We start from the raw sequence: 15925 nt of genomic DNA, 5'->3' as shown, positions 1-15925 counted from the left end.
ATTTTAGAATCCAAAAAAAAGCATTGTCTGGTGTTGAGCGCTGGGCCATGGCCAGGAGCTTTCTTTGTGAAGATCCCTTTGGCACATTTTGTGATCAATTAAACCACATTACATAACCTTGGCTGCAAGATATCAAAGCCTGTTTTTAGGTCCATAACAATCAGCGCAATATTAGCATTCCTGACAACAGCAGTTTTAGCCTCGTCACTTGTAACAGGAGACACTGAACTCAGACGAGCGCTGATGTTTTTCTACAGCTACATGCCACAAACTGAGAGCCGAAAAACTGGAGAGACAGAAAACCGGTTACAGTGTTGGAGGAAAGACATCTTGCATAGCGAGATGCTTAACATTTTAAATATACCTTAAGGTGTGCAAAGAAACCTGTAGAACACCTTGCTTCTATTGACTTTAACCATGCATACTTCAGGGCTTATAGTTGAAGGCCCTGAATGTGTGTGGCATTTCTAAAAGCTTCTAGAGAGGCCTTTTAAATATTCAAATGTTTTATGCACCAGGATCACTACAGGTGATTGACATAGATGACAAACCTGCTCTTAGCAATTAAGAGTTAAGTATCTCGATAGACAAGATGTCTTATGATTCCCATGCTAAAACACAGTATGTTGACATCTCCCATCTCTTTGTGTTACTTCAGTTAAGAAATATAAATTCATATAGATTTTGCATTTCCCTTAAGTGTCCTTTTATCGCCCTGAAAGTAGTAGAATTCCTGCTCCGATCTTAATTCTTCTGAGCTATGTTTGTTCTCCCTCTCCCTTGTATCTAGACTTTGCCCTCGCTGAGGTCATTTGTAGCTCAGGAAACGGATCAATAATGAGTTCAAATTTACTGGCAAATGCTTACCTTGTATCCTCAGTGCCATTCAATCCAGCCTGGGATTTGCATTTGCCTCCTGCAGAGTCAGGTTGCACATGTCCACGATGCTAAGGGGGCTTCTGAGAAACACATCAGCAAGAGAAAAGACAAAATAAATACAGGTGTCGGTGCAAAACACACTCATAAAAACTGGCAGTATATAAGGGAGGGTTTATGCTTTTCTTGGTGAGTAGGTTCTTATCAGGAAGAGGTGAAAGAAGAACTCAGATATTGTACTTTAGTGAAAGTAGAAATACCAAAGTCTAGGAATACTCTGTTACAAGTAAAAGTCCTGCATTCAAAATGTTACTCAAGTAAAAAGTACAAATGTATTGGCATCTAAATATACTTCTATTACCAAAATGACAGTACTCATTATGCAGATTGGCCCATTTCACAATCATATTTATTGTATGTTTTGATTATAATGATTGATGCATTAAAGTATTTATCAAAGCTGGTAAAGGTGGAACTAATTTGAATGACTTAATGTACTGCTTGGTAGCATGTGAATTGAAACCAGGTGTTACTACAGTCTTATTTAAGTGTTGATTATCATTCATCCAAATCTGCAAAGTATCTAGAGGTATAAAATAAATGTAGTGGAGGGAAATGACAATATTTACCTCTGAATTGTAGTACACTAGAAGTACAAACAAGAATAAAATGGAAATACTTAAGTAAAGTACAAGTCCCTCAAAATTGTACTTACGTACAGTTCTTGATTAAATGCACTTAGATACTTCACACCATAGGTGGCATGAATGTACAATATTTATAGATTGTGACAATATGGCAAACCATCACTCATTTCAAGCATGTAACATGTGTGTGTTGTTGGAAGGAGCATCGGCTAATACGCATGCTAACGTACACTAGGATTTAATGGGAAAACAACGACTAGTGAAAGCAGTCTGTTAGGAATGTAAAATAACAAGCCCACAACAACGACAAATGAATGAGATGTTTTATTAGCGTATATTACACTTTACAGACGGACCTAAACAACTAGCTTCCTAAAAAATAGTTTTAAAGTCACTGCTAGTCGAAGTCATCTCACTAAACTCGCTAAATGTTTTTTTTTAAATTAGAAAGATAGCTTACCGTGTCCGGGGGTCTTCATTTTTATTCGGAAATGTGAACTTCGGAGATGAGTCGTATGGTTTTTCTCCACACGGTAACGAACAGTAACGTTTGTATTATCAGTTCCACGTACCATGTAGTATCTACGGCTCGTTTTCTCGCTCAGCCTGTTGACAACTGACTAACTGCACTCACTTCCTTAAAGAAAAAAACGCAGCAGTTTATCAGACCAGAGTAGTCAAGCCCGAGCCGGGGTATAACATAACTGGCTGGCGGTTTGGGTTGCCAATCCATTTCTCGGCAGAGCTTCTTTAAATGCCTTGAGCAGATGAGGCAGACGTCAGAATATAAACAGAGTGAAATGTGAATAAATGATTAATTTCAGTGTTGCCCAGTGGCTTATCAATGCAAAGAAACAAGCACAATGATACAGTAAGGCACTGTTAGCACATTTACAGTGCTTCATAATTGATCGCAATTCCTTCAAACATATTGAAATTACTTGATTTCATACATTCAATGTATTGTAATTAAACAAACATTATGTATTATTATAATGTAGTCAATCTATATTTTTCTGTACTGTTGTTATTGTGGAATTTTTATAATTTCATTTCATTACTTTATTTGTATGTATTAGTTGTAATAGTAGTTCTAGTAGTATTAGTAGGAGCAGTAGTCTTGTTAATATTATTAAGCCGGTTCATTTCCCATCATTTTCTATGTACATTTTTGAAAATTATATTCTATTATAGTGAATAGCATGGCCGATTACATAAACATTAAACAGAAACTACTGTAGCACGGGAATGTATATTTATATTTATTATGCTACGTGTTTAGTCAATTAGCAAATCCATATAATGTTGATTGAAATCCCTCGCAATAAAAAAAATATATATATTGTTATCATATAAAAACAAGAGCAATATATTGTACTGTAGGTAAACAATTTGTATATTTGACACAAACCCAGTCCTGTGATTTAAGTAGGCGTATACCGTTATTGAGTGTTGCCACCCAGTGTTAGTAAATTGCAACTGTTCACATTGAGCCTCTTTAAATTCACACTAGCTTGATTTGTGAGCTTTAACATGAGCATTACCTGTTATTAGCCTGAAGATTTTGGTGTCACTTTTTTAGTTTTGGATGATATCAGTCAACTGTTTAATATTGTAAGTCTTATCAGTGGTGACTGCTGTTCAGCTGCCACAAAATACACCAGGTTATTATGTCCAAGGATGCCGTCAGTTCACACATGTTTATTATACCATAAATGTCCCATGACTGGCTGGTAAATACACTGGCATTTTTATAGCCAGAGGTAAAGGTACAGTATATCAAGGTCAAATTCTCTTTCACACAAATACTTATGTACATCCTTCAGGAGCAACATCACACAACATGCGATGGCTGACCCGCTCTACCTCCTGATACTAGCTGCCTCTTACGTTCACATGTCAGATCAATTGTGCTAAATTATTAGTTTGTTAGTTTTTTTGTCATTAAGTTTGCTTTATAAACAACTTATACAGGACTTACAAGTTAGCAATTTAAATATGGAAATATACATTGGTAACACAGCAATAGTTCACAGCAAAAGCATCCACTTAGTTTGACTTTTACATACTTGCCAATGACGTGATCTGAATATTGCAATACATTCACTGTGTTATTTTATGCATGACTCCTGTCACACAACAGTTTAATAGAGAAGGCGAGGTCCACTGTGTAAGCTAACAGTGTAATACTGGCAACCACTGTTTCCATGATAATCAGTTCTGTCACTCCAGGGGGGGCTCTATTTCCGAGTTCTTTCAGCTGCAGGATCTTAGTAAAACAAATCACCGTGGCGACCATGTAGAGCAACACCCCAATCATACTGAAAGCAGCCAAGAATTTGTCAAAAGGTAAAAAACATCTCCCGGCTAAGTCTCCTAATATCACCACAACAGTGACGAGAGACATGAGAACACAGACTCCATAAAACGCGGTGGAAACCCACAGCTGCCAACTTAGTACTTCAGGTAGTCCCGATGCAGAACCCTGGCTGTGGACCACCTCCATAACCAGGGGTATCATATTACAGCCTCCCCAGAGTTGGAGTATCTTCAGCAGGCCAGGGTTGCTGCCCATGTATCCTCTTTGTTCATGGGCTTGGGTGCGAAGGACATAAGTCTCTGAGGAGTAGGCCAGGAAGGTGATGCAGGAGGCCACAGCAGCGGCCACAGTGTGCGTCAGCCTCCCTCCATGATGCATCACCATCCAGGCAAAAACCACAGAGGCACTGAGACCCATGAGTGCGCCTAAGACTGCCGTCGTCATAGTGAGGTTCTTCCAGGATACCGGGATAAGGCTGTGAAACTGGATGATGCTGAGAATGTGGATGAGGAGCGTCAGGGTGAAGAAGAAGCACCAGATGAACATGCAGAAGATCCTGAATGTGGAGTGGAGGTCAGACAGATCCTTAGGAGTTTCAAGGGAGGCCACAAGGCTGAAGGTGATGCATCCGGATAAGACCTCCCATGTCCGTACCAAGAAGAGGGGACTGGTGAAGTCACTGGCCTCTAGTACGATCACAGGCATTGTCACAATGTTGAATCTGGTTGATCCAGTATCCAAGAGGCAAGATATCCCTACTTGTGCAACAATAGCTTGGTCTTAGTTCCTCCAGATTGAAAACCAAAAACCTTTTAATTGAAAAGCTTTACAATAAGCCAAAACCATTCACAAATGATTCGTCTAATTTTGAAGAATAATCCAGTACAGTCCATGGAATCAGTCCCCTCCAACAGATTTCCACTTGAACCATCAGGTATGGTGCTCTCTTCAAGTTCTGTCCTCTGTTTTTCAACAGTGCTTCATCGTTATTACACACAAAGTAAAAATTCAAAACTCCTGGAACATTTTTTGCAGCACTGTCGCTGCCAAAAAAGGCCTCGCCTACTTCCTTTTTGAGGCTGCAGCAGTGCTTTCAGTCTCACTAAAGGTAGCTGCAGATAACCACAATAAAACTCATGCAAACACGGTTATCTTCCTCCCACTCTCTATTCTCATGAAACGCTGTTCCCTTTCCTCTGAGGTAATAAAACAACTGTGGGTACATTAGGCACTACTGGGGACATAATATATGGTGGCAGGTTAGGTAGTTCTCTGTTTAATACAATATGGTTACAGGAAGTTATCTGAACAGTTGTTTCCATGGAGAGTTTGCATTAAAACAAGAAGTGATGATAAGTTGAGTGCTGTAAATCATTTGAGTGTTGCTCAGAAAATCTGCTCTGTTTACAGAGGGCATATGCAGGTATTTTCCTTCTGTGTTTGTGTGTGTGGTTGTGTGTGTGTGTGTGTGTGTGTGTGTGTGTGTGTGTGTGTGTGTGTGTGTGTGTGTGTGTGTGTGTGTGTGTGTGTGTGTGTGTGTGTGTGTGTGTGTGTGTACACAAGCAAAGTCCTCTGGAGATCCAGCCAATCACTTTGCCTCTGTGTATCGGCACACCTGCTCTGTGTGTTATGAATAGACGGTGGATACATCAATTCCCTCGTGTCACACACACTGCTCAAGTTCAGAAACTTGTGTTTGACAGAAGGGAGAAGACAGACGAGAGCTGATGAAGCCCAGAATCATGGCTGTAATGTATTTGTTTAAATGTATTTGTTTATGGCACATGTGTCAAACTCAAGGGCCGGGGGCCCGTGGTGGATTTAATTTCGGCCCGCAGGATAATTTGTAATTACTATTAGATCTGGCCCGCCAGTATATTGCACGCACACCTTCACTCAATCCTGAGGGTTTCCTCAGCTCAGAGCCTGAGCCCAAACATTGATGAACTTGAAGTTGCACCCAAGATGAGATGCCAAGTATCTGGCTTGAACTAGCATCACACAGCAGCACACTGAGTTTCAATGGATGTTTCCTTCTTCACTTTTTTTCTTGCAACAACAGGGTATGTTTGGTTTTTTCTTTGAGGGAAATAGTTTGAAGCTGTTGTTGAACTGTGGAAAAATGTAATCATAAGAAATGACTCTGGAAAAGCTGCAGATAGAGCCATAAGAAATGAATGCAACTGATTATTTAATGTTTAATGTTGTTTTTATAGGCAATCATTTAAGCTTTGCTAGTTCCAGGTTTAATATTTGCAATTAGTTCATTTCAATAAGTTTTGCAATAAACATCGAACCAGTCCGGCCCTCGACTAGTACCCATTTTTTTATTTTGGCTCACTGTGTATTTGAGTTTGACACCCCTGGTTTATGGGATCAGTTTATGATTCAAATCAAACAAACATTATGACATAACGTACATTTTCAATAAGGTTAAGCTTACAATGCCACTTAAAATAAGTGCATTAAAACAGAGGTGAGTTTCTTTACTTATGTATTCCTTTGGACAAAAACTCTACTGTCCAAACAAATATCTATATATCAAATTTAAAATTACATTCTGGGAACAGAGATAGAGAGATAGAGAGAGAGAGAGAGAGAGAGAGAGAGAGATAGATAGAGAGATAGAGAGATAGATAGAGAGATAGATAGAGAGATGGATAGAGAGATAGATAGAGAGATGCTTTATTGATCCCCATTGATCAGGAAATTGTTATATACTGAATGTCTTTAGTTTGGGGTGCAGCTGTTGTAAATATGTTACTTTTCTACAAATTTCAACATGGGTCTTGAGCCCCTCTGTGGTAATAATATGAATTGCAACTATTCAGAGGTTGCACATCATCAGAAAAGAGATGGGGGCTGTCTGTAATACTGGAGGAGCAGCAGCAGAGGGAGAACATCTCCATGTTATGAACACAGACGCTGTGAGAGGAAACCCTGTCTGCAATAACTACAGGAGGAGAGTACATAGATGTTGTGTAACTGGATTGTAAAAAGTATCCTATCACATCGCTCTAGTCCAGGGGTCGGCAACCCAAAATGTTGAAAGAGCCATATTGGACCAAAAAAAAAAAAAAAATCTGTCTGGAGCCGCAAAAAATTAAAAGCCTTATATAAGCCTTATAATGAAGGCAACACATGCTGTAAGTGGCTATATTAGCCTACTATCAAAATTATAAGTAGGCTACAAATACATAATGAGCATTCATGATTAAATGTTTATTTTCCCTGCAGCGCATCCTGGAGAGAATGACGCACCACGTGACTACTCTGCTGTACGATGGTGCTTTAAGTTGATCTCCCATTATAATATTAATGTATTATGTTTCGTTGCATTGATGAAATTATAGAAATACAATAAAGAAATCAGATTTTTTATGTCATTTTTATTTTAGGATTCGAAAAAACAACAACAAAATGTGCAACGTGCATAATAGGCCTCCTGTAATTTCAGACCTCCCCATGGAAATAAAATGCAGTCCTTTTCAATCCTCAATAATACAATACAATACAATCCTCTTCTCTTTTCCCCCTTATCTGGGCAACAGACAGAGTGCAATAAAACAGCAGCCTTTTGAAAAGGTAAAGTATCTACAATTAAAATAATACAGTTTAAGTTCGATTTCTGTGCATTATCCTCTTCTCTTTAGTTTTCTGCAAATGTGCAAGGGTAAAATGCAGCAGCACCCTCTTCTCTTTTGACACGCACAATACAATGCAGCCATCCTCGGACCTGAGCAACAAAACACAATAATATCCCTGTGTCATTCCAAATATATACTGACAAAAATCAGAAATCACTTTATAAAAACAGCCACTTTGTTACTAAATATGTGCCTATGACAGGATTGTGTTCTTACCCGTTTAATGTGACTTCTGTTTTCGGACATCACTGGACAGCTTCTCAACATCGGGCATGTAAGATGTAACTTTAATCTTTACGCAGGACTGCAAGCTCTCATCTGTGAGGCGGGTGCGGTATTTGGATTTTATGTAGTTCATGTTTGAGAATATCTGCTCGCACAGGTATGTTGATCCAAAGATGGATAATACTCCAAATGCATATTTCTTCATGTTCCTATAACTGTCTGGAAGAGCATTCCATGTTTCAAACACAAGTTTCTCGGGTGTTGGGAGGCTTTCAATTTCGCTCCATTTGTGGCTTTGGGCAAGCTGGGCTTTCTGGCGAGTGACGTCTTCAAGCTCGGCTGTCAGACTTTTGAATTTGGACATCCATAAATCTTTGTCAGCTATATCAGCCATTTCCATTTCAAGGTCAGCTTGATTTACTCCTGGGAATGTGTGCAACAAGGACGGGTCAATCTCCAGGGGTGTGACAGGGAAAGATAGTGTCATTTTTTCCTTTCGGAACTCGCTAAATCTGCTCCCAAATGCAGTTTGCATATCAACGATCGCACCTTGTAAATAATCACCGTTGAGTGTTTGATCGTGATGGGCTTCTTTGAACTCTCTCAGGGAGGGGCAGTGAGAGAGCGTGCCTCGCTGTACATCTCTGGCGAATACAGTCAGCTTGCGCTCGAATGACAAAACAGCTTCCAGCATTTGCAGTGCAGTGTTTCCCCGGCCCTGGAGACTTTTATTCAGCATGTTTAGGTGACTTGTCATATCCACCATAAAGTGCAGTTTTTCCAGCCACTCGGTATCTTCCAGTTGCGGGTAGTTCAGGTTTTTGCTTTTCAGGAATGTTTTCACATGTTCTAAACAAGCAACAAAGCGACGCAAAACCTCACCCCTGGACAGCCACCGGACTTTGTTGTGTAGCAGGAGATCGGAATATTCGCTGTCAACTTCATCTAGAAATGCACGGAACTGACGGTGGTTTAATGCTTTTGCAATTATCTTGTTCACCATCTCGATGACAAGGTTCATCACCTCCATACACTCCGGTGGGAATGTTTGTGCACACAGTGCTTCTTGGTGCAAGATGCAGTGAAATGCAAGCAGATTTCGATCCAACGCTTTCTGTAGTAAAGTCACAAACCCCTTTTGTGATCCTCTCATACTGGGTGCCCCATCTGTAGCCACTGAAATCAGGTGGTTGGTGTTTATTCCATTGTCATTTAAACACTTCAGCACAGTCTCACATATGTCCTCCCCGCGTGTTTGGCCTTTCAGTGGTATTAATTCGATCATTTCTTCTTGCGGCCCATCAGAGTTCACATACCTGCATAACAGCGCTGCCTGTTCAATATCGATCACATCACACGACTCATCACAGGCAATTGAGTATGCTGGAGCTGAATTAATGTCCTTGATTTGCTGATTGGTGATGTTGTCTGCCATTTTAATGGCCCTTTCCTTCACTGTCTTTGCGGAGAGAGGCATGTCTTTTTTTTTTTATTATCTCGGTTTTGTTTTTGAAGTCTGAAAATAGGTGCTCTGATATTTTAATGAATGAATCCTTCATGTAGTCACCATCTGTGAACGGTTTTCCACGCTTTATTATCTCCCGGGTTGCAACAAAACTAGCAGCAGTAGTGGAGTTTGGAGATGCAATCCACTTCTTAAATCTATCTTTGCGCTCCTCTAATTTCTCCAGAAGTAATGCAATCGCACTTTTTCTCTCACTCCCAACTGGGTACTCGGCTGCAAATGTAGCATGCCTTCCATGGAAATGTCTTTCCACGTTACTCTTTTTGTTATTTGACAATTTCTCATTACAAAGCAAACATACAGGCAATCCTTCCGCATTGGCAATGAAAGCAAATGATTCGGTCCAAGAACTGTTGAATCCTCTGTTCTCCTCAGCTATCTTTCTCTTGTTCCCTTTGGGATCCATGGCCCATGACACACCCGCCGGTTTGTTAGCAACAGTTAGCACCTCAGAGTTACGCGGTTAAATTACGCGGTTAAAACACGCGCAACCTGAGGCGGAGTTCCCTCCCCCTACGCTGCTGTGATTGGTTGATGACCTGAGGCGGAGTTCCCTCCCCCTCGATGACGTGAGGCGGAGTCCCCTCCCACTCCTCCGTCGCGAATATCCAGTCTAGCCCTGACCCTGGCACTACGCCGAGCTGAAACGTGTGTCGCAGGCTATGACGTAAATCTTCGTTGACAGAAATGTTAAATTAAATTAAATTAAATATTTATTATACACATTTTTACAGCATTGGATAATAAATTATATTAAAACAAAAAATATATTCACACCATCTTTTTCCATTTTCATATTTTTGAAAAAGCTCCAGGGAGCCACTAGGGCAGCGCTAAAGAGCCGCATGCGGCTCTAGAGCCGCGGGTTGCCGACCCCTGCTCTAGTCGCTCGAGGTTCACCGCGGCTGCCAGCTGTGTTTACTCGCATCATTCAAACAAGACGCGCTGGCTCGGGAGCTACAACCACAACAAAATGAACATATTTTACCGTGATTAAATTGTAATACACATTTCTAAATGATGTCGACATAACAACATACTGATACCGGTTAGTAAAAACCATGAATTAATGCTTTGACAAGTCTGCAGACAAGACGGCAGGCGAAAAACCTTTTAAAATGCTTGTTTTCTGAATGGAGATTGGGTCGACCAGGCTAAGCTAACGTTGTATATGCTCACTCCACACTCATAACAACGGCCTACAGACATTAATAAACCAGCGACTGTATTCGCCATGACAAAGACAGTCTGTGGTTTGTACTTGTTTAACTTCTGTACAGTTTCTGAACAGATATGAGGAGCTGCGATCTCTGTGTGCTAACTGCTAACAGCTAATGGCTGATGTTTTCTGGTTGAACGTCAGTGACGGCAGGCTGAGATCCTCACCTCTGATTGGCTTCCACGAGAACGCGTCACGTGAATTTGACGCTTGAGTTCAAAAAATTGAACTCTCGCGTTTGACTCAATCGCGTGATTCGCGCCGCGTCCACCGCTTCATGCGCGCCGTCGGAGCGAATTCGCTTCTGATCGCGTCTCTGCATTGACTTTACATGTAATCGCGCCGTCCCCAAACGTCGCATCGCGTCCGGTGTGAACGTAGCATTATGCTGCGTTCACGCCGGACGCGATGCGAATATTCGCTTTGCTCTAAACGCTCCTATCACATCGCTCTAGTCGCTCGAGTTTCACCGCGGCTGCCAGCTGTGTTTACTCGCATCATTCAAACAAGACGCGCTGGCTCGGGAGCTACAACTACAACAAAATGAACATATTTTACCGTGATTAAATTGTAATACACGTTTCTAAATGATGCCGACGTAACAACATACTGATACCGGTTAGTAAAAACCATGAATTAATGCTTGACAAGTCTGCAGACAAGACGGCAGGTGAAAAACCTTTTTAAATGCTTGTTTTCTGAATGGAGATTGGGTCGACCAGGCTAAGCTAACGTTGTATATGCTCATTCCACACTCACGCGCGAATTCGCGTCTGATCGTGTCTCTGCATTGACTTTACATGTAATCGCGCCGCCCCCCAAACGTCGCATCGCGTCCGGTGTGAACGCAGCATTAGTGACTGAGTCGTTATTATATGCAGGTCTCCCTTGTAAATGAGATCGATGATCCCAAGGGACCAATCTGTCTAAATCAGGGGTTCTCAACCTTTTTTGGGCCAGCGCCCCCCTGTCCATTATCCAGGTCTCTTACCGCCCCCCATCAAAATAAGTAGACTTATTTTCTTCCCTGAATATTAATGTTGACTAAAATTCTGTGTTATATCATTTAAAAAGAATGTCACTGAATGCCAAATAATAGATTTGATTTAACTGGGCAGTTGGAATATCATGATCATTAGTTTACCAGAGAGCAGAAAAGCCATGTGAATGTGAATTAAAATGATATTTATGAGTGTTAAACAAACTCAGACAAGAGCAGAGAATACAAACAGACTGCTACGGAACAGCAGCAATTTCACACATGTCCAGTGCAGAACAAACAGTAGGCTACAAAACTGTACATTAGGCCTACAGAACTAACAGGTCGGAAAGGTGTTGCATTTCGCCGAATTGCGGGGGGGGGAAGGTTAGTGTGAGCCCTGCGCTTGGTGGTTCTCCACCAGTTTCTTCACTGCGGGTTGCAGAGAACTTAGTTTCAGTCGCAGTGCACCTGAGGCCGTCAAGTTCAAGCGATTGCGGTACTTGGACTGCATGTGAAGGACCTGGCTGAATCCCTGCTCCACGAGGTATGTGGTTGGGAAAGCCAGAAGAAGCAGCCTCGCTTTCTCCCAGAGAGCCGGGTAACGCTGAGAGTATTTGACCCACATGTTGCCCCAGCCAGAGGTGCGGAAAATAGCCTGGGCCTCATCGTCACTCTGGATGTCGATGAGATGCTCCTGTATTGCTGGCTCGCATTCCGCCACGTCCGCCTGAAAGGGCTGCACCACCCAGGTGGGAACATCGAGGTCCAAAAGATCTCTGAAGCGGATCTTCAAATCGGCATTCACCATCCTCAGGTGGTCTGTGTAAATGAGAAGGCGCTCATCGGTAAGAGCCTCAGACACCTGCAATGAGTATAACCAGGACATTGTTATCGGTGCAGAATGTTACCATCCGATTTTAAACTGGTTATTTTATTGCTAATTAGTTTACTAATTGATGTTTCTTTATTCTCATAATACATTCAGAACATAAGTTATTTATACTAACCAGGAACACAAATATAGTGTTGCATAGAGTAGCCTACATTTATTACATGTATCATTTATTATTATCATTATTTAGTAGCCTAGGCTAGATCACCTTGGTCAACAGCGGGAAATGAGCAAACTGCCTCCTGCCTATGCTCTGCCGGTATAGATCCAGCCTGGAGGTGAGACTGTGGATGACCGCCTTGCTCTGGATCAGAGTAACTCCTTTTCCTTGGAGCTTCAGCGTTACTTCATTCATTTTGCCAAAGAAGTCTGTGAGGTACATGATGTCGCAGCGGCTGGATGACACCTGTTCCCCGAGAGCTGCATCCACCTCCTCCAGGAACTCCACGATGCTGTCAAACAGCTCACAAAAACGAGCAAGGCAGTTTCCTTTTGAGAGCCAGCGGACATCAGTGTGGAAAAGAAGACGCTCAAAGGTCTCATCATTTTCCTGACACAGCTGTCGGAACAATCTGTTATTCAGGGCGTGGGCTTTTATTTTGTTTATTGCCTTTACTGCAACATTGAGAGACTTGTGGAGAGGTGGACTTTTAGATTTGGCCACAAGGTTGTGGCGGTGCAAGACACAGTGGACTGTGAGGACATGCGGGACCTGCTCCTTCAGCAGAGTGGTGAAGCCACGGTACCTGCCAACCATGGAAGGGGCGCCGTCAGTAGCACATGCGAGGATGTTGTTGATCGGGATTGACTTATCCTGTAGATAAGCATCCAGTGCATTAAAAATGGTCTGGCCCTTGGTGTCTGTGACCAGATATTTGGAAAATAAAAATTCCTCAGCCATCTCCTGACTGTTGGAGGTGCTATAGCGGACATAGGCCATCAACAGAACATTGTTGTCAGAAGTGGTTGTCTCATCCAGCTGAAGGCTGAATGGAGTTTCCCGCAGGATGGCACACAGCTGCTCCTCTGTATCAGCACCCATTTCATCAATCCTGCGTGCTACGGTGTCATTATTGAGTGGGATGGATTTCAGCACCTGTGTGGGATCACGCTCCATCACAGTAGATATGACCTCTTTGATGGCAGGGAGTACCAACTTCTCTCCGATTGTGAACGGCTGCCCACATTTGGCTATCAGCAAGGAGATGTTATATGACGCTATTAGCCCGCTGACAGTCTGGGTGGTCTTCCAAGCGAAGAGACTGCTGATGGTGCTCCTACCATGTTTCTCTTTGAGGGCCTGGAAGAACGGACGCTCCTTATCTGCCTTATCCGGGTGGATCTTGGTAAGGTGCTCCTTTAAACGTGAGGGTTTCATTCCCTCATTGGAAAATACATGTTCGCAAAGTAAACACATTGGGAGTTGTGCATTGGTAGGAGACGGTATGAAGCCATAGCTAAGATATTCAATAGAGTACTGTCTGCATTTTATCTTTTTCGCGGCCATTTTGCTGATGTGATATGATTTTTGTTGTTTGATGATGCTAATATTTAGGGGGGGGTAGTGTCACGATAACGCTAGAGGGCTAGCTGGTGACATGACAAGACATCGTGCCGGGAGCGGACCGGAAGTCGTTGTAATTTTGAACAAACATAGCTCTGTGTGGAGCAGCCTGGCTAGCCAGCTCTTCCATGTCGTAGCAGACATAGAAACGGGTATTATTTTCATAAACTGACCACTTAGTTCGAATCTGTTAGTGGAATTTGTCATATCAAAACATATCAAAATTTAACAAAGTGACACAGATTATTAACAGTCGCGATCCCAAAATTACAACGACTTCCGGTCCGCTCCCGGCTGCTTTTTGTAGGGTACGTTCGTAAATGCGCTCAGAGCGCTCCGAGCGTCCCCGTTCCACAGTCCAGAGCGCTGCGCTCTGAGCGCTCACAGCTGGGTGCTCTGGCGGAACAGACGGGTTGTCCGAGCGGACTGACCGTTCGTGCATTTACGAACGTACCCGTAATAACACTGCTGACAGCTGACCAATCGCAAGCAGAGTTGTGGTTTCCTATAGCAACAAAAGATGCTGACAGCTGCTTTTTGTACAGGAAAAGACGCTGTGGCCAGCGTTTTTCATGACAAAAAGACATTATTCGTGAACGCCCCCCAAGAACACCTCAACGCCCCCCTTTCAAAAATATTGCTTCCAGCGCCCCCCGACGTTCTCTGAACGCCCCCTGGGGGGCGGTACCGCCCCCGTTGAGAACCAGTGGTCTAAATAAAGGTTTGAAATGAAATGTTATGTTACGGAAGTAAACAAAGGAGTCCAACGGAGGAGTTTCAGACAGGGGGGGGGGGGGGGGGGGGGGAGACAACGTTTTAGCCTTTGCAGACCATTTACATGCAAAAACCCTATATAACACAGTACAGGAAAGGGAAAACCCCAAAAAGCATAATAGGACCCTGTTAAATAATATTTTTAGACACTCTCAAACACTTATGTCCAGCCTTCAGGGGCTTTTTGGGGTTCAGTTTCTTGTCCAAGGTCACACAACATGCAGACTGGATCTTCCCATCGATGGACAACCTGCTCTACTTCCTGTTATCGCCTGCCCGTGCCCCTTAGTTCAACATGACTTTTACACACTTGCCCAAAACATGATTTGATCTAACTCTTCAAAGGACTTTAGCCATCATAAGGAAGGAACAAATGACCAAATACTGACAAAAATCACAAGTTAGACAAATACATAGTGTATCTGAACAGCAAACTAAACTAACTGAGTACATTCACTCGAGTCCCATACTTAAGTATAATTCTGAGGTACTTTACATGTTGCCTCCTGCTATTTCCTCCCATTTATAGGGAAATATTACTTTTTAATATTTGAATTTTTGCAGATGAATGATGTGTTATTATAGACAGGTTAACATAAGGCTTCACTGATTTCAAGAGAGAATTTCACAAGCTACCCAGCAGTATGTACCTTAACTAGCTTAAACATTACAGTGTACATCAAACATTATTATTCAATAATTAAATATACATTTTTTAGGAAGATTACCATTTTGATGAGTATTTATACTTTTGTTAATATAAGTATATATCATTAAAATGTCATTTAATTTTTATAAAAAATATCTCCTTAAAAGTAATCAGATATTTGCTTAAACAGTATGTGTTGTTGTTAGTTACTAACACAAGCCTTTAAATAATCTGGTCATGTGATTTGTTCTGTCTTAATTAAGTGATATGACATTGAAACAAAGCTACACAAGTCTTTTTGCAATTTCAGAAGTTCAAAAGCTTCTTGGACTGTGATAGATTAACAGAGAAGTCAGATATTTTCTAAACACATTCTAGAGAGATTGAGAGAGCAAAAGCATTGACATTTTGTTTGGTTTCTTGATCCAAAATGTTTTGCCACAGTGTTTGAAGCTTTCATATATCTGACAGAAAGTAGGAAGTGAAATAATGCATTGAGCATGGGAACAAGTACTTCTTCAACTTCAGTATATAACATCAATAAAATGGAAGAGCAACCCTCAGAAATAAACTAAAAGTGTTTTAAAAAATAGCCACAGTACAAG

At 41.8% G+C, this 15925-nt stretch overlaps 4 protein-coding genes across 6 annotated transcripts in view; all 4 read right to left on the bottom strand.

The window, feature by feature from the left end:
• The window catches only part of LOC307029263 (testis-expressed protein 2-like), a 63814-nt gene extending 61424 nt beyond the window's left edge, over positions 1 to 2390 (bottom strand). The window contains exons 1-2 of one of the 3 annotated variants that reach the window (XM_079665054.1): positions 1984 to 2390; positions 868 to 959 (exon numbers count right to left, since the gene is read on the bottom strand). The gene's annotated coding sequence lies outside the window, so the exon portion shown is untranslated. The remainder of the gene's footprint in view (positions 1 to 867; positions 960 to 1983) is intronic. The other 2 variants (XM_079665052.1, XM_079665053.1) reach the window with 2 other exon arrangements.
• An 814-nt stretch (positions 2391 to 3204) lies between these two features.
• Positions 3205 to 4912, bottom strand: LOC307029278 (myeloid-associated differentiation marker homolog). Its single transcript, XM_079665081.1, has one exon. The coding sequence runs from the start codon at positions 4546 to 4548 to the stop codon at positions 3640 to 3642; it is 909 nt and encodes a 302-aa protein (XP_079521207.1). The 5' UTR covers positions 4549 to 4912; the 3' UTR covers positions 3205 to 3639.
• A 2550-nt stretch (positions 4913 to 7462) lies between these two features.
• Positions 7463 to 10054, bottom strand: LOC307012813 (general transcription factor II-I repeat domain-containing protein 2A-like). Its single transcript, XM_079640001.1, has 2 exons — positions 7707 to 10054; positions 7463 to 7579 (listed from the first exon to the last, which is right to left on the bottom strand). The coding sequence occupies exon 1, from the start codon at positions 9190 to 9192 to the stop codon at positions 7711 to 7713; it is 1482 nt and encodes a 493-aa protein (XP_079496127.1). The 5' UTR covers positions 9193 to 10054; the 3' UTR covers positions 7463 to 7579; positions 7707 to 7710.
• A 1368-nt stretch (positions 10055 to 11422) lies between these two features.
• On the bottom strand, positions 11423 to 14600 carry LOC307022894 (zinc finger BED domain-containing protein 5-like). The gene is made up of 2 exons (XM_079655801.1): positions 12542 to 14600; positions 11423 to 12303 (listed from the first exon to the last, which is right to left on the bottom strand). The coding sequence occupies exons 1-2, from the start codon at positions 13838 to 13840 to the stop codon at positions 11827 to 11829; spliced, it is 1776 nt and encodes a 591-aa protein (XP_079511927.1). The 5' UTR covers positions 13841 to 14600; the 3' UTR covers positions 11423 to 11826.
• Positions 14601 to 15925: the final 1325 nt, after the last annotated feature.

The sequence above is a fragment of the Notothenia rossii genome, assembly GCF_949606895.1.
Source record: "Notothenia rossii genome assembly, chromosome: 1".
NCBI classification, from domain to species: domain Eukaryota; kingdom Metazoa; phylum Chordata; class Actinopteri; order Perciformes; family Nototheniidae; genus Notothenia; species Notothenia rossii.
Note: the sequence above shows the minus strand (reverse complement) of the source record. Positions and strands in the feature narration are given on the sequence as shown.

Excerpts from the sequence above, each read along its gene's own strand:
- LOC307022894 (XM_079655801.1), bottom strand. The coding sequence starts at position 13,840 with ATGGCCGCGAAAAAGATAAAATGCAGACAGTACTCTATTGAATATCTT. Across the intron at positions 12,304-12,541 it reads ATTTCCCGCTGTTGACCAAG|GTGTCTGAGGCTCTTACCGA; the intron begins GTGATCTAGCCT and ends TACTCATTGCAG.
- LOC307029278 (XM_079665081.1), bottom strand. The coding sequence starts at position 4,548 with ATGCCTGTGATCGTACTAGAGGCCAGTGACTTCACCAGTCCCCTCTTC.
- LOC307012813 (XM_079640001.1), bottom strand. The coding sequence starts at position 9,192 with ATGCCTCTCTCCGCAAAGACAGTGAAGGAAAGGGCCATTAAAATGGCA.